At 46.4% G+C, this 22,673-nt stretch overlaps 2 protein-coding genes across 3 annotated transcripts in view; one reads left to right on the top strand and one right to left on the bottom strand.

Annotated features, from left to right (window-relative positions):
- The window catches only part of Txndc5 (thioredoxin domain containing 5), a 26,970-nt gene extending 19,907 nt beyond the window's left edge, over positions 1–7,063 (top strand). For both annotated transcript variants that reach the window (XM_048348502.1, XM_048348503.1), the window contains exons 6-10: positions 1,884–1,970; positions 2,281–2,439; positions 4,554–4,636; positions 4,718–4,847; positions 5,835–7,063. In XM_048348502.1, coding sequence (XP_048204459.1) covers positions 1,884–1,970; positions 2,281–2,439; positions 4,554–4,636; positions 4,718–4,847; positions 5,835–5,957 — 582 coding nt within the window. In that variant the 3' untranslated portion in view covers positions 5,958–7,063. The remainder of the gene's footprint in view (positions 1–1,883; positions 1,971–2,280; positions 2,440–4,553; positions 4,637–4,717; positions 4,848–5,834) is intronic.
- Positions 7,064–7,310: 247 nt separating this feature from the next.
- The window catches only part of Bmp6 (bone morphogenetic protein 6), a 162,804-nt gene continuing 147,441 nt past the window's right edge, over positions 7,311–22,673 (bottom strand). The window contains exons 5-7 of the mRNA XM_048348501.1: positions 9,749–9,825; positions 8,400–8,510; positions 7,311–8,309 (exon numbers count right to left, since the gene is read on the bottom strand). Coding sequence (XP_048204458.1) covers positions 8,160–8,309; positions 8,400–8,510; positions 9,749–9,825 — 338 coding nt within the window. The 3' untranslated portion in view covers positions 7,311–8,159. The remainder of the gene's footprint in view (positions 8,310–8,399; positions 8,511–9,748; positions 9,826–22,673) is intronic.

Here is a 22,673-nt window from a genome sequence, read left to right on the forward strand (position 1 = left end):
TAACGAATCCTTTTTTTTGCCAGTCCTGGGGCTTGACTCAGAACCTGAGCACTGTCCCTGTCTTCTTTTTTGCTCAAGGCTAGCACTCTGCCACTTGAGCCATAGCGCCACTTCTGGCCGTTTTCTGTATATGTGGTGCTGGGGAATTGAACCCAGGGCTTCATGTATACATCCCCGACAAGTCCTGTGTGAGCAGACTTTATGGAACTATCAAGTGCAGCTCCTGGGCCATCAGACAATTTGAATTTCACTTGTCTGTTATCCACCAGATATCACCAAAAGGGTTTCCTTTCATGAAAAAAAAAATCCCAATTTCCTACTTTGCCACAAGGTTTGTTCATATAGGGAAGTAGCTGTGATAATCTGCCTAGGACAATAGGTAGACAAGAGCACCACTTAGGGGCTGGGTAGACCTGGCTCATTGGCCTCACTGGGAATGCTCATGCCTCAGTCTGCCCCTTCGCAAATGGAGACAAACCTGCATGTGTAGTTGGGAGGTAAAAACGCATTGCTTGAGTATGAGCTTATGGAATACTGTGATCATTTATTATTGTTAGTAGATAAGTGGCTCCTTCACACTTGTTTGTTAAATATTTTTTGTGTTCTAATTATGTGTTAGAATTACTTTATATCAAATATTTTATTTTATTTTATTTTTATTATTTTATTTATTTATTTATTTTTTGGCCAGTCCTGGGGCTTGGACTCAGGGCCTGAGCACTGTCCCTGGCTTCTTTTTGCTCAAGGCTAGCACTCTGCCACTTGAGCCACAGCTCCACTTCTGGCCATTTTCTGTATATGTGGTGCTGGGGAATCGAACCCAGGGCCTCATGTATATGAAGCAGGCACTCTTGCCACTAGGCCATATGGATAATTGTAAAATAGTCCTTTTGCCTCCTATTTGTCCCATTCTCAGTATCCTTCCCTTAAGTGGCTTCCTGAGCTTTCTTGAGAGATGTAGCATTAGTTTATCTCAATCAAGGTCCCAGCAGAAGCAGGCATGAGAAGACTCAGCCTCAGGCCCTGGGCAAGAGGAGTGGGGAGGAGAGGCTCTTCTCTGGCAGCTGGGCTGGATTACCGGGTCCTGGACCCGCTCATGCCCTCCATGTACTCTACTTGAGGCTTTCTAGGCTTCACTTTACCTTTCATGGCGCACACTGAAGTCTAAATTGTTGTATTCTACCCAGTTGGCATGGTGTAAAACACTTTAGTTTACTAAGTCCAATTTCATGCCACTAGTAAAAGGGCATACATAATAAATTGTCCTAGGAAAATGCTAGAAAGCTAATCTTTAGAAACAATTTAAATGGAATGAAAAGCTAGATCTATGATTGTTGGCACTTAAAACTTAAAGAATTAAAGACATGTTCACAGTGTCACCTTTATTGTATACTAAGTATACTTGCTAGAAAATGGACTGCTTGCATGTGTGTGGTGTGAGAATCAACTCCAGGTTTGTGTGTGCCCAGCACTTGCTCTATCACTGAGCCACAGCCCAGGCCTGCTCTCCTTGATTCGAAACTGCCTAAGTGTGAACGTGAGTTCACTGTGCAAGCTGGCACTGGAAATGGCCAGGTAAGCATTCTGCCCAAGCCTCTACCCAAATGTGAGGCCATCTCCTCAACTCCAGCTGCTCTCTTGCTCAGGTTAAAGTATTGCTTCCCAAACATTGCCATTTTCATCTGAATTCAAATATTAATATCACCTCATAAACTGAGTATATTTTGGTTTTTAGGAAAAGTCTCTTTAAAAGCTGCATCTTGCTGGCACGGATGCTACAGAACCTAGATTTTTAAAAATGTTCTCTAAAATACAAAGTCCCTTTAATCAAGAAGGCCCTATGGAAACTGACCAGGAGCTTTTTTACTATGCTTTGTTTTCAGGTTGACTGTACGCAGCACTACGGACTCTGCTCAGAAAACCAGGTCCGAGGCTATCCCACTTTGCTCTGGTTCCGAGATGGGAGGAAGGTATGTTGGCATCTGGTTTCGGGGTGATGGCCCTTCCCCAGCTGGAAGCTGCTGACTTGCTGGTGGCAGAAGGCCGCATCCGGTGTTTGCTCCCTGGCTTGGAGAAGCACCTCCATCAGAGCCAGGTGTCTTTCACTTGAGAGGCTCTCGTAGTTAAGAACTTTTCATTTGGCACAGTATTTTGAGACATGGCCTCTTCCCTCCTTCCTGGTCTATGGTCAACTCGTCGGAACTCCTCGGGTAGCATGGTGATGGGGCTGGGGAGGCAGGTGAGGGGGACAGCATCTCCACATGGCTGTGTCCCCCACAGGTGGATCAGTACAAGGGAAAACGGGACTTGGAGTCGCTGAGAGACTATGTAGAGTCACAGCTGCAGGGGCCAGAGACGGGAGCCCCAGAGGCAGGAGCCCCAGAGACCATCCTGCCCTCAGAGGCCCCAGTGCTGGCTGCTGAGTCCACAGGTGACAAGGTACGTGCCTGCTGCCATTGGTCAGAGTGGACGGGGTGGCCCAGGCTGCCTACCCGCCTACAGAGAGCAGACAGTGTCCCCATCCAAACCCATGGACAGAGGGACCTTAAACTCTTAGGTTGCCTTCAATTATCTTCTCAACACAAAACATTTTCTTCATCTGATTTTACATGCTGAAAGGCTTTGGTAAATAGAAGATTCCCTTTTAAAACTCCCTAGGCATGGGCTGGGAATGTGGCCCTGAGTTCAAGTCCCAGGACTGGCAAAAAAACAAAACCCTATGCACAAGGGAAACCTATGCCGAGACTCGTCTAGAGAAACCTTTGTTTTGGACCTAGCTGCTGTGGGTGGTCAACGTGAGGGGGTTTGCCATTAAGTCTTGGCTGCTGCCTAGCCCCATTCTGCCTATTCCACAAGTGCCTAGGGTCACTTCCCTAGCACAGCAAGGTGTGTGGCTGCAGATTCGAGGCCAGGAACTGAAGTGGGTGTATTTCATCCCCCAGGGAGCTTCTGGTACACCATTGTGTTGTCTCCATTCACTCAGGTAGCTTCATGTTTTTTATCTCTTGTTTTATTTCACCCACTGTACTGTGTTACCAGTAAAAAAACCTAAACATGATGTGTTTCCTGCCTGTGCCCGGTCCTAAGTGCATAGAGGGACAGGTGTCTCGGGCTATGGCAGCATGTGTGTGCGGAAGTCACATTCAGTGGGGAGAGGCAGCGGTTTGGGCTCACAAGATCTGAATCAGTGGCTGTGCTAGAGGCAGCGGGATGGGGGCAGGTCAAGGAGCATAGTGTGAGATTCAAAGATGGGGACAGGCAGAACTGCAGGGAAGCAGTGAGGGGCCAAGAGCTAGGTCTTGAATTGCTGGGGAGCCTGGGAGCCCCTGGTAGGTTTGGAGATGGGACCCTCAGCTGTGGTCTTGGGCCCTGGAAGACAGGGATCTGGAAGGAAGAGAGACAAAGGAGACGGCAGAGGCATCAGGATGCGGCGCTTCTGAGCATGAGAGGAAGGGGAGGGCAGGAGAGGGAGCTTGAGGTGGTTTCAGTTCTGGTGGTGGCACTAAACATAGGTAAGGACCCGAGCGGGAAGATTAGTGTGGCTTCAAGGTGTTGATTTTCCAGGCTGTGCTCACCAACAAGGGTGCTGAGGGGAGAGGCATATGGACAGTCAGCAGCAGAGTGTGGAGCATGCCGGGAAGTGAGTGTAGGTGGGTAGTGTTGTGCTGTAGGTGACTTGAATGAATCAAGGGAAGTCATTAAGCAAGGGAAGCCTGTGAGTCTCCCCCTGGAAATTAGAGCCTCTTTGCCCAGCTACTAACCCTTAGAGCTGCTTGTCAGCGTATTTCCAAAGCAGAGTTCACCACTCACTGGAGTCCTAGTTTGGAACTGGAAAGTCCTGAGGCAGCAGGGGGCCTTGTCCCCATAGTTGGCTCCTTGTCACATCTTCACACAGTGGGGACAGCCTGGGTATTAAAAGCTCAAGGTTTGTTTTTAAACAAATCATCTTGTAGTTAATGTGTCATAGTGGTTATTGAAGGTCAGTCCCCAATTGCAGGTAATTACACGTTAGGGATGTTTGTGTCACACAACCCTTTCTATTTATAATAGGGCTTTCTACCATGAAGTGGCCTCTCAGTGAATGTGGTGGCATATTTCTGGATGTAAAGGGCAGTACCTTTCCACAGTGGCCCCATCTGGCCTGAGAAGCCCTGAGAATAACACGTGACAGACAAATCATGTTACAAGGAGTGCGTGGTCTCGAAGCGATCACAGACCCAGCTCTGTAGGAACCCATGGACATAATCCTGCAAGATAAACTTTGTTTAAATTGCCTTGGATCCTTTGTTGAAGGAAGAGCATTTTTCCAGATTACTTTGGATGTAGGAATGGGAAGCAGCCATCATCCCCATGCTATAGTTGCACGTAAGACAGCGCAGCTGTACTGCGAATGTCCTGTATCCCCATCACTGTAGCTCCAGGGGCTGCAGCCTGCCCTTACCTGTGGCTTGTGCAACGCAAGCTATGACTTTGGACCAAGATAGGCCCTGTACATGGTTTCTGGAGCATGGTAGTTCTGCCTTTGAACCTGGCCTTCTCCTTCCTCCCTGAAGGGCACTGTGCTGGCACTCACTGAGAAGAACTTTGATGCCACCATTGCAGAAGGAATAACCTTCATCAAGTTTTATGCACCATGGTGAGTGGTGGCTTTGTCCCTGAATGCTCCCATCAGGGCCTGTATCCCACTCTTCACAGCATGGCCACTGTCTGTTCCCAGGTGTGGCCACTGTAAGAACCTGGCACCTACTTGGGAGGAGCTCTCCAGGAAGGACTTCCCTGGATTGGCAGAGGTCAAGATCGCCGAAGTGGACTGCACAGCTGAGCGGAATGTCTGTAGCAAGTACTTGGTGGGTACCTGGGGGGAACTATGCCCGGGATGTCCAAGGGGACTAAGACTGAGGTCACCACTTCTCATCTTCCAACAGAGCTTTGAGCTGTGTGGTTTTCAGCAGTAGCAGAGACTGCTAGGTAGCATGCTACACTCACCAGATATTTCCACAGACTGTGGGCCGAGCTGCTGTCATTACCCTAGAGCTGTGGCCATAGATCCCCGAGGGATGCAGAGTTCACAGGAGCCAGCACCCTAAGCAAAGGCATCTGTGAGCCTGACCTTACTGGAGTGCCAGTGGCTGGGCTGTTCCTTCCACTGCGCCTTCCTCCTGTGCTGTTCACACACAAATGGCCTGCATTTGTTATCTGTGAAAAACCCATTGAGGACCCGCCCACCAGGTAGAGCCAGTCATTGCCTTCCTCACAGTCTGCATTTGTTTGGCATTTGAAGTCTACCATGTGATTCACATCCTGAGCCCCTTTTCTGCATTTTTATTTTGCCAGCCCCGGGGGTCTTAATCTGAGCTGCTTTGTTTTCTTTCTCAAGGCTCGTGCTCTACCACTTGACCCACAGCTCCACTTCCAGCTTTGGTAGTACTTAGAGATAAGTCTCACATTAGGCTGGCTTCACCTGCAATCCTCAGCCTCCTGAGTGGTTCACAAGTGTGAACCACTGGTGTTCTTGCTTTTTAAAAAAGTATTCTTTTGGTTTTGCTTGGGGCAAGCCTTAAACGTTGATCTTTATACATATATACCTTCCACATGAATTAGTCCTCATGCCCAGGGGATTAGAAGTGTAAGGTATCTCCGATGTGTGTGTTCAGCAAATCTGCTGTGTAAGCAAGCTTATTAGAGGTAGAGAGGGTCAAAGTGACTAGCCCACACTGCAGTGCACTTGTTGCATGTTGTCTAAACATCTCAGAAGTCAGCTGCAAATTTTCCAATCTCTGCTACAGAAGGTTATATGTTTTCAAGAAACAATTTGTGTGTGGTTTTTCTTAAAGGTGCGTGGGTATCCCACACTGCTGCTTTTCCGCGGGGGTGAGAAGGTTGGTGAGCACAGTGGGGGCAGAGACCTGGACTCCCTGCACCACTTTGTTCTGCGCCAGGCAAAGGATGAGCTATAGAAAAGCCTGCTGGATGTCGCCTGTCCTGCCTGGCCTCTTGGACCCAGCGTGTGGACTCCTACCATACAGATGTCTGTGTTTCAAGATGGTTTTCCAGAAAGAGCTAAATGTACTCAATTCATAGTATCTTCTTCCTGTGTGTTTAGGACAACACACTAAAATTCATAAGTTTTGCTCATAATTCCACATTCACTGTGCAAGCGTAAGTATTTGCAGGGGAGACCCATCCCTTTTGGCCTTCTCTTGACAACTTAAGTGGTTTTCTTTGAACCAAAAGGAGTCAAATCAAATGCAGAACTATTTTTGGCAAAAGCAGCATTTAAAGAGCAGTATTCTGAACTCATGAGCTCCGGGACGGCTGCCCTCCAGGCACTATGGATGCTTCTGGGATGTAAAGCCCACACCACCCTAATCATGTGTTTGGGCTAGAGTTTGGAGATTTCAAAACAAAGCCACAACTTCTAGAAGATTCTGTGTAATCAGACCAGATGATGTCACAGTCCTTTACTGGCTTCACGTGCGGTAAGACTGGTGTGCACACTATTACCTTGCCTGTAGAGGGGCCAGGAGAGTCCCATGAGGCAGGTCCTCTATTAGCTACAAACCTCGCAAAAGATTCTGCTCAAATTTGCCACGGGTGAAAGGGCCAGGTGGTTTTTCAGGTTGTGTACCAGAGACCATGCATCTCTGGGAACTGGATAGAAACCATTTCTGATTTGTTTCCAAGTCGATCCTTCTAGAAAGCTCATTGTATGCTGTCCATCCCCAAGGAGCTTTACCTTCTAATGTGTGAATAGGATTCATTTGACCTCAAGACCAAAGACTGAAGTCGGCATTGGGGGCTGGCCCAGTTTTCCCAGATTGGGTCGATGCTCTTGTCCTTATCCTTGCCATCCTTCTCATCACCCTCAAATGTGCCATCTGTTGGACTAAGGTCAAGCCGTGAGTCATGTTGAGTCACTGTTCATCATGGCTGCTCTGTCCAGCACCCTTTGTGCTCCACATGCGCATGCTGTGGAAGGACTCAAGACCCAGTCTACTGTCTGAAGCAGAAGGTAACAGCAGCTCACGAGTCTCCACCTTCAATAAAACCTTTATTAATACCTGGTTCACAGATGGCGTTTTAAAAAGAAAAGCAATGTTCTGGAGAAGCCCGCCATTGCTAATGGCCTCAGCTTTGCATCAGGAATCTTGTGTTGAAAGAAAAAGTGGTACAATTTGTTTACACTATACTTTCTAAATAAACTTTTTTTTAAGAAAAAAAAAGACTGGTCTTTAAATGTTACAGCAAGTGGGTATAAAATAGACAATAAATTATAGCTTCTATTTACAAAAAAAGCTGTAAGTGCAAAGTTAGATTATAAATGTATTATTTAATCAGTTTAGTATGAAATTGGTTTCCCAGTACATGATTGTGAGAAGACTTTTTAAAAAATATTCTAAGGATTCCATCTGAGTCATTTTCTATAAGAGACATTGTGATTCTGGTTCATAAACAGTACACCCCAGCCCTTTCCTGGAGGCAGGGTGCCCCTCCCCCACATAACCCTGCAACATGGGCAGCTACTGTACAGTAAGAGACAGAAGGCTGCAGGAGTGAACAGGACCGGGTGCTTCTCAGAGAAGAGGTGCAGAACTGCTTTCCACACTACCTGTTCGTGACTGAGGGCTACCCCTCCCCCCCATAGCTGTACCACTTTGGTCCCAACAAAGAATACAACTGGAAGGGGAAGGTGTGGACACGTTGTTTGAACTGATAGAACTCCAGCACAAACAAAAAGGCACTTCAAGAGCCCTGCTTATAGCCCGGCTGTTTGAAACCTTTCTGGAATGAGATCTGTGAACAGGAACACCACCCACCTCCTCTGTGACAAGTCCACCCTTAAAGATCATTAATACCACGAATAGCTTGACCTAAGTTAAAGCTAAAACTAATGGGGGGGGATGTTCAAAGTTCTAATTTTGCATTACCGAGACCTCATACTGCAAAGGTCCAAACAGCTTCTTACAGACCCGTAACTGCTCCTGTTTTTTTACCTAGTGATCAAATCATTGAGATCCTTCTAAAATCCTTGGGCAATAAGGCACCAGCAGGAGGTGGTTTGGGCTTCACCATCCCATTCCCACTGTGCTTGTATGGCTGGTAAGGCAGGCGAGGAGGGCTCCTGTGTGGAACGTGTGTCCCCGGTGACTGGTGTTTATTTAATGGCATCCACAAGCTCGTACGACCATATTCCTGTATTTCTTCAGGATGACATTGGAGTTGTCATCAAAGTAAAGAACTGAGATGGCGTTTAGTTTTGTTGGTGCACAGCATGGTTTGGGGACATACTCGGGATTCATAAGGTGAACCTGGTACAAAACGGAAGGGAAAAGGGAAGCATTAGAAATGGTGTGTGGCTGGGGCAGGATTCCCATTTAGAACTCAACCCTAGGGCTCACCAGAGTCTGCACGATGGCATGGTTGGTGGCGTTCATGTGGGCGTTGAGCGGGAAGGAGCACTCCCCGTCACAGTAGTTGGCAGCATAGCCCTTTGGTGCAATGATCCAGTCCTTGACACAAGCACAGGAAGCAGCAAGAGGTCAGCGCAGTCCTACAGCACAGCATCAGTGCCCCCCCACCCCTGGGAATGCCATAGAAGGGAGCACCATGGACAGGTTGCCAGGCAGGTGCAAGGAGACAGGCATTTGTCCAAGTTCATCAACTGGCCAAACCTGAGGTGTAGCGCTCAGGTCTGATTCCTTAGTTGCCTGGGACTACAGATGGCCAGCTTTATCATCAGCTTAAGATAGGGGTACAGCCTAATGGCACATGAGATTAAATTTCCCCAACACATCTTGCTCAGCAAACACCCACGCTCAGCAGCACAGTGAGTGCGAACTGCACTTACCGACATCTCCAGAGAGGATCTGTGTGTCATTAGTTCAAGGCAAGCTCGAGAGTCAAAAGAATATTGTTTCCATTGAATGTATATTGCTTTGGCACCATCATAAAGGTGGAAAAAAAATCCTAAGTCAACCCATTGTACATGAGGGACTGTGTATTTGGGCCCAAACATATCTCTAGGAGCTATGGTGCTCTTGTCAAAGTAGCCCACTTGTATACAGAGACGATCTTCTGGGATAGGAATGTAGCTCAGTGGTGGAGTACTTGCCTAGCATGTTTAGGGGCCTGGATTCCATCCTCAACATTGGAAAAAAAGGGTAGTGGGGAAGAAAGAAGGCAAAAAGAGAAGGAAGAAGACAGGAATAAAGACAAAGGGATTAAAAAAAAAAAGGAGGGTAAGGAAAAGGAATTTCATCATTCACCCTTAGTTGAATTTGCTTCTTACAAACTAGAGGTACCTGTCAGATAGGAAGCAAGACATTTGTGTTCTATATAATTGGTTGAGCTAATGTATAGCCTTTGGAAAAATTATTTTTCAACATTTTGAAACAAAATCTGTTTAGATGACTAAATCTGTGTATTTGCAGTTTATATAATTGAGGAAATTGTAATGTATACCCTTCCTATTTATATGCCGTGTAGCTCTGTAAGAACAAGGTAAGGGTGTTGGAGGATGCAGGCACTGACATGAGGGTCTCAGAGCCTGGGAAGCCAAGAAAAGCACTTATTACACTAGCAGGCTTGCCCCAGCACCCCAGCAGTCTGAGCACTTGTGGGTGGCTGAGGGCATCCCTGGAGGGAACCATCTTAGCCCTGAAGCTCTAGATCATTGCTGATAGTGGCTATCATTCAGATGAGAATAACTACCCTGGAAGAACCTTTGCCCTCATGGCTAAGAACTCACCTGCCATCCCAGGTCTTGGAAACTCACATAAAGCTCATGTTTCCTGCAGGCTGTTTTCAATTCACTGCTGTTGTAATCTGTTGGAGAAGATCAAGAGATGCCCCCTCATTTAAAAGCTTACACACAAGCTGGGCGCCAGTGACTCACACCCTTAAACCTAGCAGCTACTCAGGAGGCTGAGATTTGATGATCAGGTTCAAAGCCAGCCCAAGCCGGAAAGTCTATGAGAAAGTCTATGATCAACTATCAAAAAGCTGGAAGTAGTAGGACATTAACCTTGGCCAAAAAGCTCAGGGACAGCACGCAGGCTCTGACACACACACACACACACACACAAACTTTACACACAAGAATTTATCCCAGATTAGGCACTATGAGGGCAAGCTGTGACACACATTTGATTACCTACAATTCTACTACCAGTGGTCTCTCAATAAAGCATCCGTGAGTGTCTCCTGCACTCTCCTCTGCCCATTCTTGGGTCACTCCTGGATCCCCATTGACTTGAATGGATATCTTCAAGTCCTACAGGTAAGTGTTGTGTACTGACTGTGGAGACAGGGGCCAACATGCCTACCAGACAAAAGATACTGTATTGCCTTTCACAAGTGACCATGCCAGGCAGGATTCACTGTATTTCAAGCATGGACTCATCCAGAAACTGCATGGACTATGAAGATAGATGCTAGGTCAGGAGAATAAAGTGCTACACAGCAAAGTCCTGCCAAGGGGCTCAGTGGAGGATTGAGTCCTGCCTTATTCCCCCAGGTTAAGCGAGACACACAGGGTCATACAATAGCCCCTCAAACCAGGTGGAGCATTGGATCCACTGTGGGCCTGGCCAAAGACATTGCCCTGGGGCCCCAAAAGACCATAACCCATTTCCCATTTTCTGCTTCCTTGTTAAGCCCTATATAAACCCACCTCAAAATCCAGTCCCTTGCACAACCTCCAATCACATGAGAAGGTCTGTGCCCATTGCTGATCCTCAAACAGTCCTTACCTGTTGAGGATCAAATCCAGCCTATTTCTTTAACGTTCTCCATTTTCCTAACACACAGGCATGGGGTAGAGGGAGACACCATGTTGGGGCTTGCTCACTAGCTACAGTTGAGCTCTTTTGCTTGCACTAAAGCAACGACTCTGAAGTTAGAAAGAATTTGCTAAAGCACAGGCACCTGCCTGGTATAATTCAGAAGTCATCAACCTGGCCTAACCTAACACACAACAAGAGGCTTGGAAATACCTTAACAGCCAGAGTAGCTCTTCCGTGACATGCCTTCTGCCTGGTCCCATGGAAACTAAGGAAACGAACATATAGAGATTCCATTCTATTCTCCAAAAACATCCACAGAGTGATGTGAGAAGTGGACACAAGCAGCTCAAATGCAATTCAAGATATGATTGACGAGGATCAATAGGTACCACTGGAGTTAGAGAAGGGACAGTCAAGGTGACAGGAGAAGAAGAGTAGCCCTGTCCTAGGAATGGAACTTTCATACTTGCATTCCTGAACTTCCTGGCCCTGAGTCGTGATGGTTTTAAGGAAAATAGACAAACAGAAGCAGCAACTCAGGCAAGAGACCTATACGGAGAATAAAGATTCAGGCCAACTTTTTGAGGGTGTGTTCATTTTAAAGTTATTCACTCTGCCCACCTGCTTACCTTACTTTGCCTCACCAAAAACACCCAAGCTATAGCTTCAAGTACCTAGGAGAAACAAATGAAAAACCACACTGGATGGAAGTTTTCACAGGGCCAAGGAACTCACAGCATAAATCACCATTGCATGGCAAGGCAAAAATTGCCTGCTGAAGATAACCTCTCAACCAACATGAACCAGCCTCAAAAGGAAACAAACCCTGTTAACAGGAGAGTTGGAGAGTGAGGACTCCAGGTAAAAGTCATCTCTGGATGAGACCACAAAGGAAGAATACCTAAATTAATGGAGGAGATAAAACAAGGGCCAACCTGGGTGGTAATGGCTCATGCCTGTAATCCTAGTTATTCAGAGTCTGAGATCTGAGGATTCATGTTCAAAGGCAGCCTGGGAAGGGGCAGACAAATCTTAGCAGTTCTTATCGGTCATTAATCAGCAAAAAGGTGGACAGGGAAGTATGGCCCAAGAGGTAGAGTGCCAGTCTCCAGTGAAAAAGTGAAATATGGATACTGGGTCTAAGTAACACCTTCATGTCTTCACTACCATCTTGGGTGTCTTAATACATGATGGGACATTTCATCCAGTTCTGAAAACACTATAAAGGTGAAATAGGTCATTCTTTGAATCACAGATGTGTCATATTTAGCTCCAGGAAAGTTTTGCTCCAGAGAATACTGGCTTTTGATTGACCTGATTGTTCCCATTAAGTAACTTGCTTTGCTTATGAATGACAGATAAGCAAAGGTTTGGTTTAGTTCCTTACACCAAGCGTGGTTTTTGCCTTTCAAACCTTTGTGCTAGCTACACTGGGGCTGCAAGTTGTGGGGAAGTGAGTTCCCTTGCATTCACAGGCTTTCGAATAAAGACTTTGGATTCTACCTCTCAAAACGTGGCTTCTCTGTATCTTGCTAACAGGATTCCTATATATAAAAAGCTAATGGAGAGTAAGGAGATCCTGAGTTTAAGATCAAGTACCAGCAAATAAAAAATAAAAGCTAGAAACCATAAAGCAAGAATATCATGGCAAAGCACAAAGATTTAGGAAAGTAAATGTGAGTGAAGGATTGGCTCCTGCCTTATTCCCCTAGGTCAAGCAAGGCACCAGGTGTGTGCTCACGTGCTTGTCTGGGGGCAAGTTACTCAGACCTTGGCTTAACTGAAAGCCCCTCACCCCAGGTAGAACCTTCTACTCTCGGCCTCACCAAGGACACTGCTCTTGGTCCCCCGAAAGACCATAGCTCCTTCTTTATTTTCTGCTTCCTTGTTAAGACCCATATAAACCCAGCTCCCAAATGCTCCAAACCTGTGCCCCTTGCCTGTTGATGATCAAGTCCAGTCTATTCCTTTTCCATTCTCCTCCATTTTCCTAACAGTGACTAAAGCACAGTAGTACACATCTGTAATCCTAACCCCAGCTATTTGGGATGGTATTCAAGATCAGCCCCGGACAAAAGCATAAGACCCTACCTGAAAAAGAACCTAAAAAATGGACTGGAAGTGTAGCTGAACACTGGCCAAGCAAGCAGAAAGCTCTGAGTTCAATCCAGATAAAGAAATAAAATGGACAAGTTAAATATCAGACTAGACATAATTGAAGACCAAAGAATTAGACATAAATAGGCTCAATGAGCCCTAAGCAGAACAAATGAATCCCTATCTACACAAATATGGTAAAACTGTAGCATATCAAACAGAAAATCAGTTACCCAGAGATTAGAAGAAAATTACTTATAGAACTATGCCTAATTAATAAAAAATACATTTAGGGGCTGGGGATATGGCCTAGTGGCAAGAGTCCCTGCCTCATATACATGAAGCCCTGGGTTCGATTCCCCAGCACCACATATACAGAAAATGGCCAGAAGTGGCGCTGTGGCTCAAGTGGCAGAGTGCTAGCCTTGAGCAAAAAGAAGCCAGCCAGGGACAGTGCTCAGGCCCTGAGTCCAAGGCCCAGGACTGGCCAAAAAAATACATTTAAAAATTAAATATCATAAAAATGCTGTCCTTGACCTCCAATTTCATACCCACATGAGTGTGGACAGAGTGGCTATGTGTTGTTTTAGTTACATAGCTTTTTGGAACCCATCTCATTTGGGGGACTTCCCACAGTGGGAATAGGGGTCCCATTTCCCAAGGCAGATACCTCCCTTCCTTGTTCCTCAGCAGATCAAGTTCATGACTGCACCAGAGCCAATCAAATGAGCTGAGGGAAAACCCAGAAGGGTGGCAGCCTGTGTTTAGGATGGTGGTCCCAGTTGGGATGGTAGAAGAAGGAGCAGAAAACAAACAACAGACGGGATCAACTTTAATGGAAAGTTGAAGAGTAACACCACAGTGGCCTGAGGACAGTGACTGGAGGGACTAAAGCAGGGTTCTAGATGGGTGGAAGGTAGTTGCAGAGTTGCAAGGAGTTTCCCAGGGTGCTTTGAGAGTGTGTGGGTAATTGTCTGAAATGGCTGGTTCCAGGAATCTATTGTTGGGTTAATGGCTCAGCCAGGTATGGCCTGCAAGGGTGGGGGTGAGGGGCTTTCACACTTTAAGATTCCCATCTGAAGAATTTCAGGCCGGTGGGGGGGGGGGGGTGGAGGGGTGTCTGGAGGCCATGCTGTGGGAGCAGCATTGAGTTATGGGAACAGAGCAGATGCCCATCAGTCCCACAGGTGGGGCCCAAAGCACACATCTGTGACTCCATTTTTGAAGTTTTGGTGCCAGTACTAAGGCATGAATTCAGAGCTTGGGCACTGTCTCTTAGCTTTGTCATGCAAGGGTGGCACTCTACCACTTGAACCACAGCTCCACTTTTGGCTTTTTTGTGTTTATTGGAGATAAGAGTCTCATAGGCTTTCCTGTCTGGGCTGGCTTAAAACAAAGATCGGCAGATCTCGTCTTCCTGAGCAGTAGAGTGAATGGTGTGAGGCATGAGTGAAGGCTGACCACTGCTTTTCCTAGCTTGCCTCTCCAGTCTTTTTTTGTTGTTTAGGTTGATATCCTTAAAGTAACTAATTTTTCTCTTTAGAGTCTGTTGCTACTACAGCCATCAAGAGCCCTGTTATAATATGGAGGTCAGGTCTGGCCAGCGCCATCATTGGCCACATGGTGAGTTGCTCTATCTGGCATCTTGTCTTGATGGGTGTGCCTGAATTCCTAGAGGAAAGGAAGTCCCACCCCCAGGTGATGGGTGTTCCTGAATTCCTAGAGACAGGCGGTGGGGGGGGGGGGGGGGGGAGGGGCAGGACACATGGCCTGTCAGTCAAGAGCCTGGGAGCTTCCTGTGACCCATCCCCCTGACCTGACCCTATTTAGGGTCAGGCCAGCTCAGGCACATGCCATGCCACATGTCTCTGTGTTCACATTCTGTCTCCTGTTTCATCTCCAGTCACCATGGTGTCACATTTCAGCTCTTCATTGGGGCTGAATTGGTTTGTTAGTATTGTTTTTGTTCTATTTTTCCTCTCTGGCCTGTTTCCTATTTGTGGGCTGCAGGCCTTTATAACAACTGGCTGCCTGCAGACTGCTAATTCTCTAATAAGGGCTCCAAGATTCGATCCTTCAAAATGTGGCTTCTCAGATAATTTACTACATAACACTGTGATGTTTATTTAGCTTTTATTAAAGTGCCCTCTGTACAAGGATCAACATCTTGGCAAAGTCAGTCTTGGCCACATAAAAAGCAGAGATTTCTACAGACACTTTCCTTCTGATGTCAGGAAGGTATGGGCAATATGAAATACTAAAGAACATATCTGGTCTTTGTCCCCAGTTCTTGGCATTTCCTGTGAGTTTCTGTGTGATTCTAATGAGGCCCCTGGGTTTGTGGCTCTAGATGGGTCCTTAGCTTTAAGATGTGGACCAAGTACAAGATTACAGGGTTAGAATTTGGGGCTATCCTTATCTCTGGGGAGAAGTTTTAAGAATGGAGACTGAATTCAATCATGTGGCCAATGATTCAATCCATTGCTAGGTGATGAAACTCCCACATGCTAAGGTTTAGGTAGGGACCATCCTATAGAGGTAGGGCTAGTAGGAGATAATTAGTAATAATTAGTCCACCCTCAGAAGGAATGAATGGTCCCTTGTGGGAGTGAGTTAGGACTACATTACCTTCAGAGGGGGTTGTAATAAAGAGAGCCCACTTCACATGTCTTTCCTTTTTTTTCTTCCCCCTCACACACCATTTGCCACTCTCTGATGTGTTTGTGCCACTCAAATCCATCTGCCATGTTATGGCAGAGCATGAGGTCTTTATCACATGTGGCTGGCTGAACTTGCACTTTCCAGCCTCCAGAGCCATGAGCTTGCAATAACCTCTTTTTCTTCTCAAGTACTAGGTCCCAAGTATCTTGTTATAACAACATAAAACAAAGACTCCATCCAAGAACTCTGGCTACTGAGGCTCAGTGGTGCTTCCAGTTTGATGAACATTTTGACATCCCAGGAGCCTGATGCACCCAAGGAGGATGTGGAAGCCCCAGGTCCTCCCCTGTCCCAAACACTCCATTCTATAGATGTCTCCATTCAGATCTCTCTTGCTGAGTTGTCTCCTTTATAGACCATGGTAATCATTATGCACAGAGCATTCTTGAGTTCTACAAGCTATTCTAGCAAAATATGGAATATGAGTGAGGGTCCATTGGGACATCCAAATTTGAAGGCATGTCAGAAGCATGGCCGCACCTCAGGACCTTCTGTGGCTGGCACCTGATTGGCCCCCCTTGCTGTGGACCTCACCCGGGAACCTGTTCTCTCTGTACTGACTCCACCTGGTTTTGTCAGAATTGAATTGTGTTGGTGTTGTCAGAATAACAACAACAACAAATCTTCACATCTGGATTTCTAGTTTTCCTCTCTGCTTTTCTGGAACCAAGATGACACACAGGACTTTGCTCCTAACTGTACCACAAGTCTAGCTATCTGGGAACTTGCTACTGATCTGATTCTCTCTGTGTCTAACAAAGAGAACAGCTATTTCTTTTAGAGCTACACAGTAGCATTTTTGTTATTAAATAAGATTTGGGCCAGAAAGTGGAAAGGCAGGAATTCAACCTTCTTGTTTTTCTTCTCACAGATACTCTCAGACCACAGTAGAGTTTCCTTGTAATTCTGGTGTAAGAGCTGGTGAAGGACGTACAAATATTTGCAAAACCACTGCTTCTCAAAATACTTGTTTCTGTGGCTCAGGGGCTGGTGACCTGGGTTCCACAACAAATTATGTGGATCTATTTTCATTTTTGTTTTTGTAGATTGAGACTGCTGAAAACACCTTCCCTTTACCCTTCCCACCTTAGATGTTTGTCTAGATGGGGGTCTGAAGAAGGCTCAAATTGAACACACACATCCACTTGGGTAGAAAAAGGATGATAGCATGCTTTTGTCCAAAGGAGTGCACCAGCCAGAGGTAAGGCAAGAGAGAAAATTAGCTGAAGAAAGGAAAACAAAAGAAAGCACTAAGCCATGACAGCTCAAGGATGATGATGGCATATCTCTGGGCAGCCACCTTCAGCACTGGACTAGCAGGGAGCCTGTACCCAAATCATTGAATAGTTTATGACTATGTATAGTTCAATATAGCAGAAACAAATGGGTGTCTGACTGGACCCAGCACAGTGAGGGATGTACCACTCATCCAAGGCAAAGTTAAAGATTGTAGGGGAGAGTCCTCTCTTGTGTGTGGAGAGGGTAGATTTTCCAGCCTTGCTAGGGGCAGCTAGCTGGGAGAGTACCTACTCCTGGAACTCATACCCCAGCAGCTGCCGCCTGAATGGTCCAGTGCCATGCCCGGAACATGGGCTGTGTGTTGACGTCATGGGAGTGGTGCTCCACAGGCTCAGAGAGGGTATCTAGGTGAATTCACTCAGCCTTTTCTGTGTCTGGTTCTCCTGAACAGCCACATACACACAATGCAGGGCAAAGGAGCCTTGTTAACAGCAGAACTCAGACCCTGAGCTCCTCTCAGAACCCATCACTGGGGGCAGTGGAAGCCCAGGAAGGAATGTCGCCTAGCAGGGACAAGCCCCGCATGAGCAGGCAAGGTGCACACCGGGACTGACTCTCAGGGCCACCAGGGAGGCTGAGCTGCCAGGCAGGCACAGGCACAGTGAACAGGTGCACACATCACAGGATGCCTGAGCTCCAGGCTGGTACCAGCAACGGAATTCCAGCCCAGGCCCAGAGGGCTCAGCAGCCCACTTGTCATCTTTTCCAGGCAGAGAGCTACTTGGGTTGTGCCAGACAAGGAAAACAACCAGTGTGTGTGGAGGGGGTGAGGTGGGAGAGGGGGTTGGGCTCCGGGCTCCATGCTACCTCTCCCAGCTTTTCTGAACGTGAGCTACAAACTTGCCTCAAAGGATGCTCTCCCCTACCCCCCTCCAATGGACTACTTTTGTTTCCCTTTGCTCCTAGGACGACAAAGACACAACAGTGGCTGTGAAAATGGCACCTCTGTCTTCACTGACCTGGCTGCTCTTTCCACATCTCTGGCCTTATCAGCCCTGTCTTATCCAGAATAAGTCTCTGGCTCTCACTCACCCTTCAGAATCAATACAGCCATTGAGGTATATAAGAGATGCCCGCTCCTTGTGTCATTGACATGGGAGGACAGGGGACCACACGGGGATTCTGATTTCTAGTGTCAATCTCACAGCAGCTTGATTTTCAAAGTGGAGATTTTGTTTACCAGCTGGAAGGTTAGCACTCAGGGCTAACAATGAGATCCTCTTCTGTTTTGTTTTAAGCTTCCAAGATCTCACGGGGCTCCATTGAATCAGACTATGGTAGAATCTCAATGCTTGTCTTGATTATAAAATAATATGGACCTAATTTCTTTAAAAACAAAACAAAACAGCACCATGGCTTCAATATCAAATATCCTCCAACAGGCTCATGTTGAATGTTTGGTCCCTAGCTGGTGGCGCTATTTAGAAAGTGGTGGAAAGTTTCTAAGGAGCCAGCTGGAGGAAGAAGGTCACTGGTGTTGTGCCTTTGAAGATTATACCTGGTCCACAGACTGTTCCTGGCCCTCTGCCCATACTTCTGCCCACCATGATGTTCTGCCCAAGCGTTGGGAGCCAAGAAACCATTGCCTGGGCTTTCTCAAAACATGAGCCCAAATATATCCTTTCTGCTTTCAATTGTTCTTGTTGGCAGGGTGGCCAGTTGACATCAAGGTAAATAATAGAGAAAATGGATACCAGAGCAGTGGGACTGTTGCTGTGACTAAATGTGAGATGTGACTATGTAGCTCTGAGGCCTTTGGAACTGGTTTGTGGAGGCATTTGGGAATGTTTGGAAACGTGGTCTAGAGATACTACAGAATCTGTTTCCCTTATTGCACTGTAGTCCCATACTATTTATGTCCCTATTCCTCCCTTTTAGAACAGGAATGTGTATCCTTTATCTTTGCATTGTGGAATTGTGAGACATCATCGACATCATCATCATCATCATCATCATCATCATCATCATCATCATCATCATCATCATCTAAAGTCTCACAGCTAAGAGTTTGCCTCGAGTCCCAGAATGGAACTGGAATAATGTTGGAATTGTAGTCTCTCTGGGGCATTTTGGAAAGGGCCTCAATGCATTTTGCATTATAAGATGGACACAAATTTTTGGAGGTCAGGGGTGGAATCTTATAGCTCATGTGTTGAACACTTGGTCAGCAGGTGGTGTTGCTATTTGGGGAGCTTGGAGACTTTAAGAAGTGGTGTCTTGGGACTGAGAATATGGCCTAGTGGCAAGTGTGCTTGCCTCATATACATGAAGCCCTGAGTTCGATTCCCCAGCACCACATATATAGAAAACAGCCAGAAGTGGCGCTGTGGCTCAAGTGGCAGAGTGCTAGCCTTGAGCAAAAAGAAGCCAGGGACAGTGCTCAGGCCCTGAGTCCAAGGCCCAGGACTGGGGGAAAAAAAAAAGAAGTGGTGTCAAGTTGGAGTAAGGGGGTCACCAAGGGAATGCCTCAGAATGTGACAGCTGGCCTCTAGAACCTTCTCCATTCTCTGCTTTCTGTTTGCTATGAAGTGAAAAAGCTCCTCTGCCACATGCTCCTGCCACCATGATGCTCTGTCAAATGCCTTGGGGCCATGCGACTACAGACAAAAATCTCTGAAACCATAAGCTGAAAGATTTCTTTCCTCCTTTAAGTTGTTCTCAGGTTATTTTGGTCACAGTGATACAAAAGTAACATAGGCAAATAGACAGGGCTCCTTCTTAGAGACAGCCTTCAAAGACTCCCTGTGCTCCACACATCTGCCGTTCATTCTTTCATCTCCCAGAGCTTGGGAATAGCTGGTGAATTATTTAAGCATCTTGCAGCACCTGTTTCTACCTCTTTGTTACAGGTTGTATAGCCTTCATCTGAAAGGCATACCTGAATTTAAGGTAGAAAAACCCAAATCTGGAACTTTATGAGTGCTCAGGAAGTTTGAGATTTTTGGAACATTTTAAAATTTTGGCTTTTGAGATTAAGAGTGTTCAACCTGCACTGCCTTTTCAAATTACAGGTCATTTATACATCCCCAAGGGGTTATTACCCAGAGAGGTGGTAGAAAGGAACTTTCTAGTGTTTCCTATCTTGGCAACCATTGTCTTAAAATGATTTAATGGTGAAGTAGAGTGGAGAATGATAAACATGACATTTGAAATGACTTTAACTTCTGATTCACTAAGCCTACACCTGCCCTCTACATCTGTGGAAAATTAAGAGTGCAGTTCATTAAGGATGGTTCATTAAAGAACAAGCCTTTATTTCTTAGCAGAAACATCTGAAAGCTAAACTACAGGCCCTAAAAGATCAAAATGACAATTAAGGGTTGTTTTTTGTTGTTGTTGTTGGTCATGGGCTTGAACTCAGGGCCTGGATGCTGTCTTTGAGCTTTTTTGGTCAAGGCTAGCACTCTACCACAAGCCACAGTGCTACAGGAATCTCAAGGGCTTTCCTGCCTAGGCTGGCTTTGAGCAGTCATCCTGATATCTCAGCTTCCTGAGTAGCTAGGATAACAGGCAGGAGCCACCAGTGCCCAGTGACAATTAAGTATTAAGATCAAAATGACAATTAAATGCTTAAGTTTCTTTTTAAGAAATAATGAATTTAATTCACATCACTAGGCCATGTCAACTCCTTCCATGCCTGAGATTGTCCATGGTGAACTCACTCAGCTTTGGTACCCCAACTCATACTAGAAACACTGTAAGAATGAGATTCCCAGTCTATGGAACAAAGTGAAATCATGAGCAAAAAAGTCACATGGTCAGTGGTGGCATATACTCATAATTTCAGCTACTCAGTAGGCAGAGACAAGATTGTGGTTTGAGCCCAACCTAGAAAAAGTGAGACTTGATCACAAAAACAAGCCAGGTGTGGTGGCTCATGCCTGTGATCTTATCTACATGAGAGGCATACCTAGTAAGATAACAGTCCAAGGCCAGCCCAGACAAAAGCATGAGACCCTATCTAAAAAGTAAAGCAAAAAGAGCTAGGGGTGTAGCTTAAGTGGTAGAGCACTTGTCTAGCAAATGCTAGATCTGGAGTTCAATCTCCAGTGACACTAAAGAAAATAATTATATAGTTTTAAATGTCTCCCAGGGTCCTCAAAGGTACGTTTGTGTGAGTGGGAAAGAGCTGGAAGGAGAATTTACTCTAAGAAATGCTCACTGGTGGCACTGGGGAAGATGACAAATCAATGGCCCAGGAAATGCAGGATCCTGAGGGGGTGGGTAGTTCATAGAGAGGTGGCAGAGCTGGGTTTGACAATACATATATAAACACCAAGAATAAGAGCGACAACTCCACTTTTATGTGAACTATTAATAGTGACAGATAATGTTTCCACTTGTCATCTGACAAAACGAAGATAAACTCTGAGTCTCAAGCAGCCAGTTGGTTGACACGGCAGAAAAGACTCCCTAGCTGACTTGGTATTAAGGGCCTCTTTCTCCTCGGGGTTGTCTTGTGATGATCCCAGAAATTTAGCTAGGTAGGCCTTAGGAATGCCTAAGGGAATTGTTGCTCAAGGCCTCTGCTCGTGGACCTCACAATGGATTAGCCAAGAGGCATTACAGTCCCCCCAGGAGACAAAATAATGAATCTAAGGGAGATCCCACAGGAGAAAGCGAGAGCACAGTCAGTTGTCAAGAACTGGAGGCTAAAAAAGTGAACTGCCTGATCCATTAAAATTGTCAATGGGCTGTACAGGGCAGCCTGGTCCATAGCACCAGTCAAATGTGTAAAAAACATGCAAACTACTCTTCAATCTCACTGGAAAAGTGCAACCCACCCAACATCTATCATTTCCAAGGAGCTGACAGCTGCAGAGTAAGCAAGGCCACATGAAAAGCCAACGGGGATACTTCCCTTGAAACCACCCACAGCCCAGCGCACATGTCTGGAGAGGCCAGCTTGAAAGGCAAGCACTCATGTTAGAGCAGCGTTTTGTTTTGTTTTGTTTTGGTGGGCAGTGGGGAGGAGGCAGATGGATGCTCTTTAGCTGTGGACTTGCTCTCTCAGGCAGCCTCAGCTCAGTTCGTAAAACATCTCCTTATTTCCCTGCCACTCTTCACCCCGATGACAGGCAATCTGATGAATGATGTTCACTTCTTGACCCAGATGCAGAACGATCCCCAGTGGGCTGCTTCTGCACGTGGTTGCTTTGGTGAAGAATCAATTCCCTGGGAGTGCATGGTGGAAGATGGGGGGCAGCAGAGGCCAAGAAATCTCTGCCTTCAACCTTGTGAAGGATTTACAGGGAGAAAGTCTGCTGGAGTCACACCAGACATGGCAGCTATGCTGACTTAGCAACTGGAGCTGGGTCACCAGCACCCACCTCCCTCCCCTTGTGGCCCCCCCCCCCCCACAGGCCTGGGGAGAGTGCAGGAGACAGATGTCTACTCCTCCAGGTTATCAAGCTGTCTTTCTGGAAATTCCTTCTTGAAGAGGAAACTCTCCCTCTGTGTGTCGCCCATTAACAGAAGAATAAAGAAAAGCTAGTATATAAAGCAGTCCTTCAACAGGCCAGAGAGAGGGCCTTAGAAGAGAGTGGGAGGGAGCCGGGTGCTGGTGGCTCACACCTGTAATCCTAGCTACTCAGGAGGCTGAGATCTGAGGATCGTGGTTCAAAGCCAGCTCTGGAAGGAAAGTCTGTGAGACTCTTATTTCCAACTAACCCACCAGAAAACCAGAAGTGGCACTGTGGCTCAAGTGGTAGAACACTAGCCTTGAGCTGAAGAGCTCAGAGACAGCTCCCAGGCACAGAGTTTAAAAAAAAG

The sequence above is a fragment of the Perognathus longimembris genome, chromosome 6 (assembly GCF_023159225.1).
Source record: "Perognathus longimembris pacificus isolate PPM17 chromosome 6, ASM2315922v1, whole genome shotgun sequence".
Classification (NCBI taxonomy): Eukaryota; Metazoa; Chordata; class Mammalia; order Rodentia; family Heteromyidae; genus Perognathus; species Perognathus longimembris.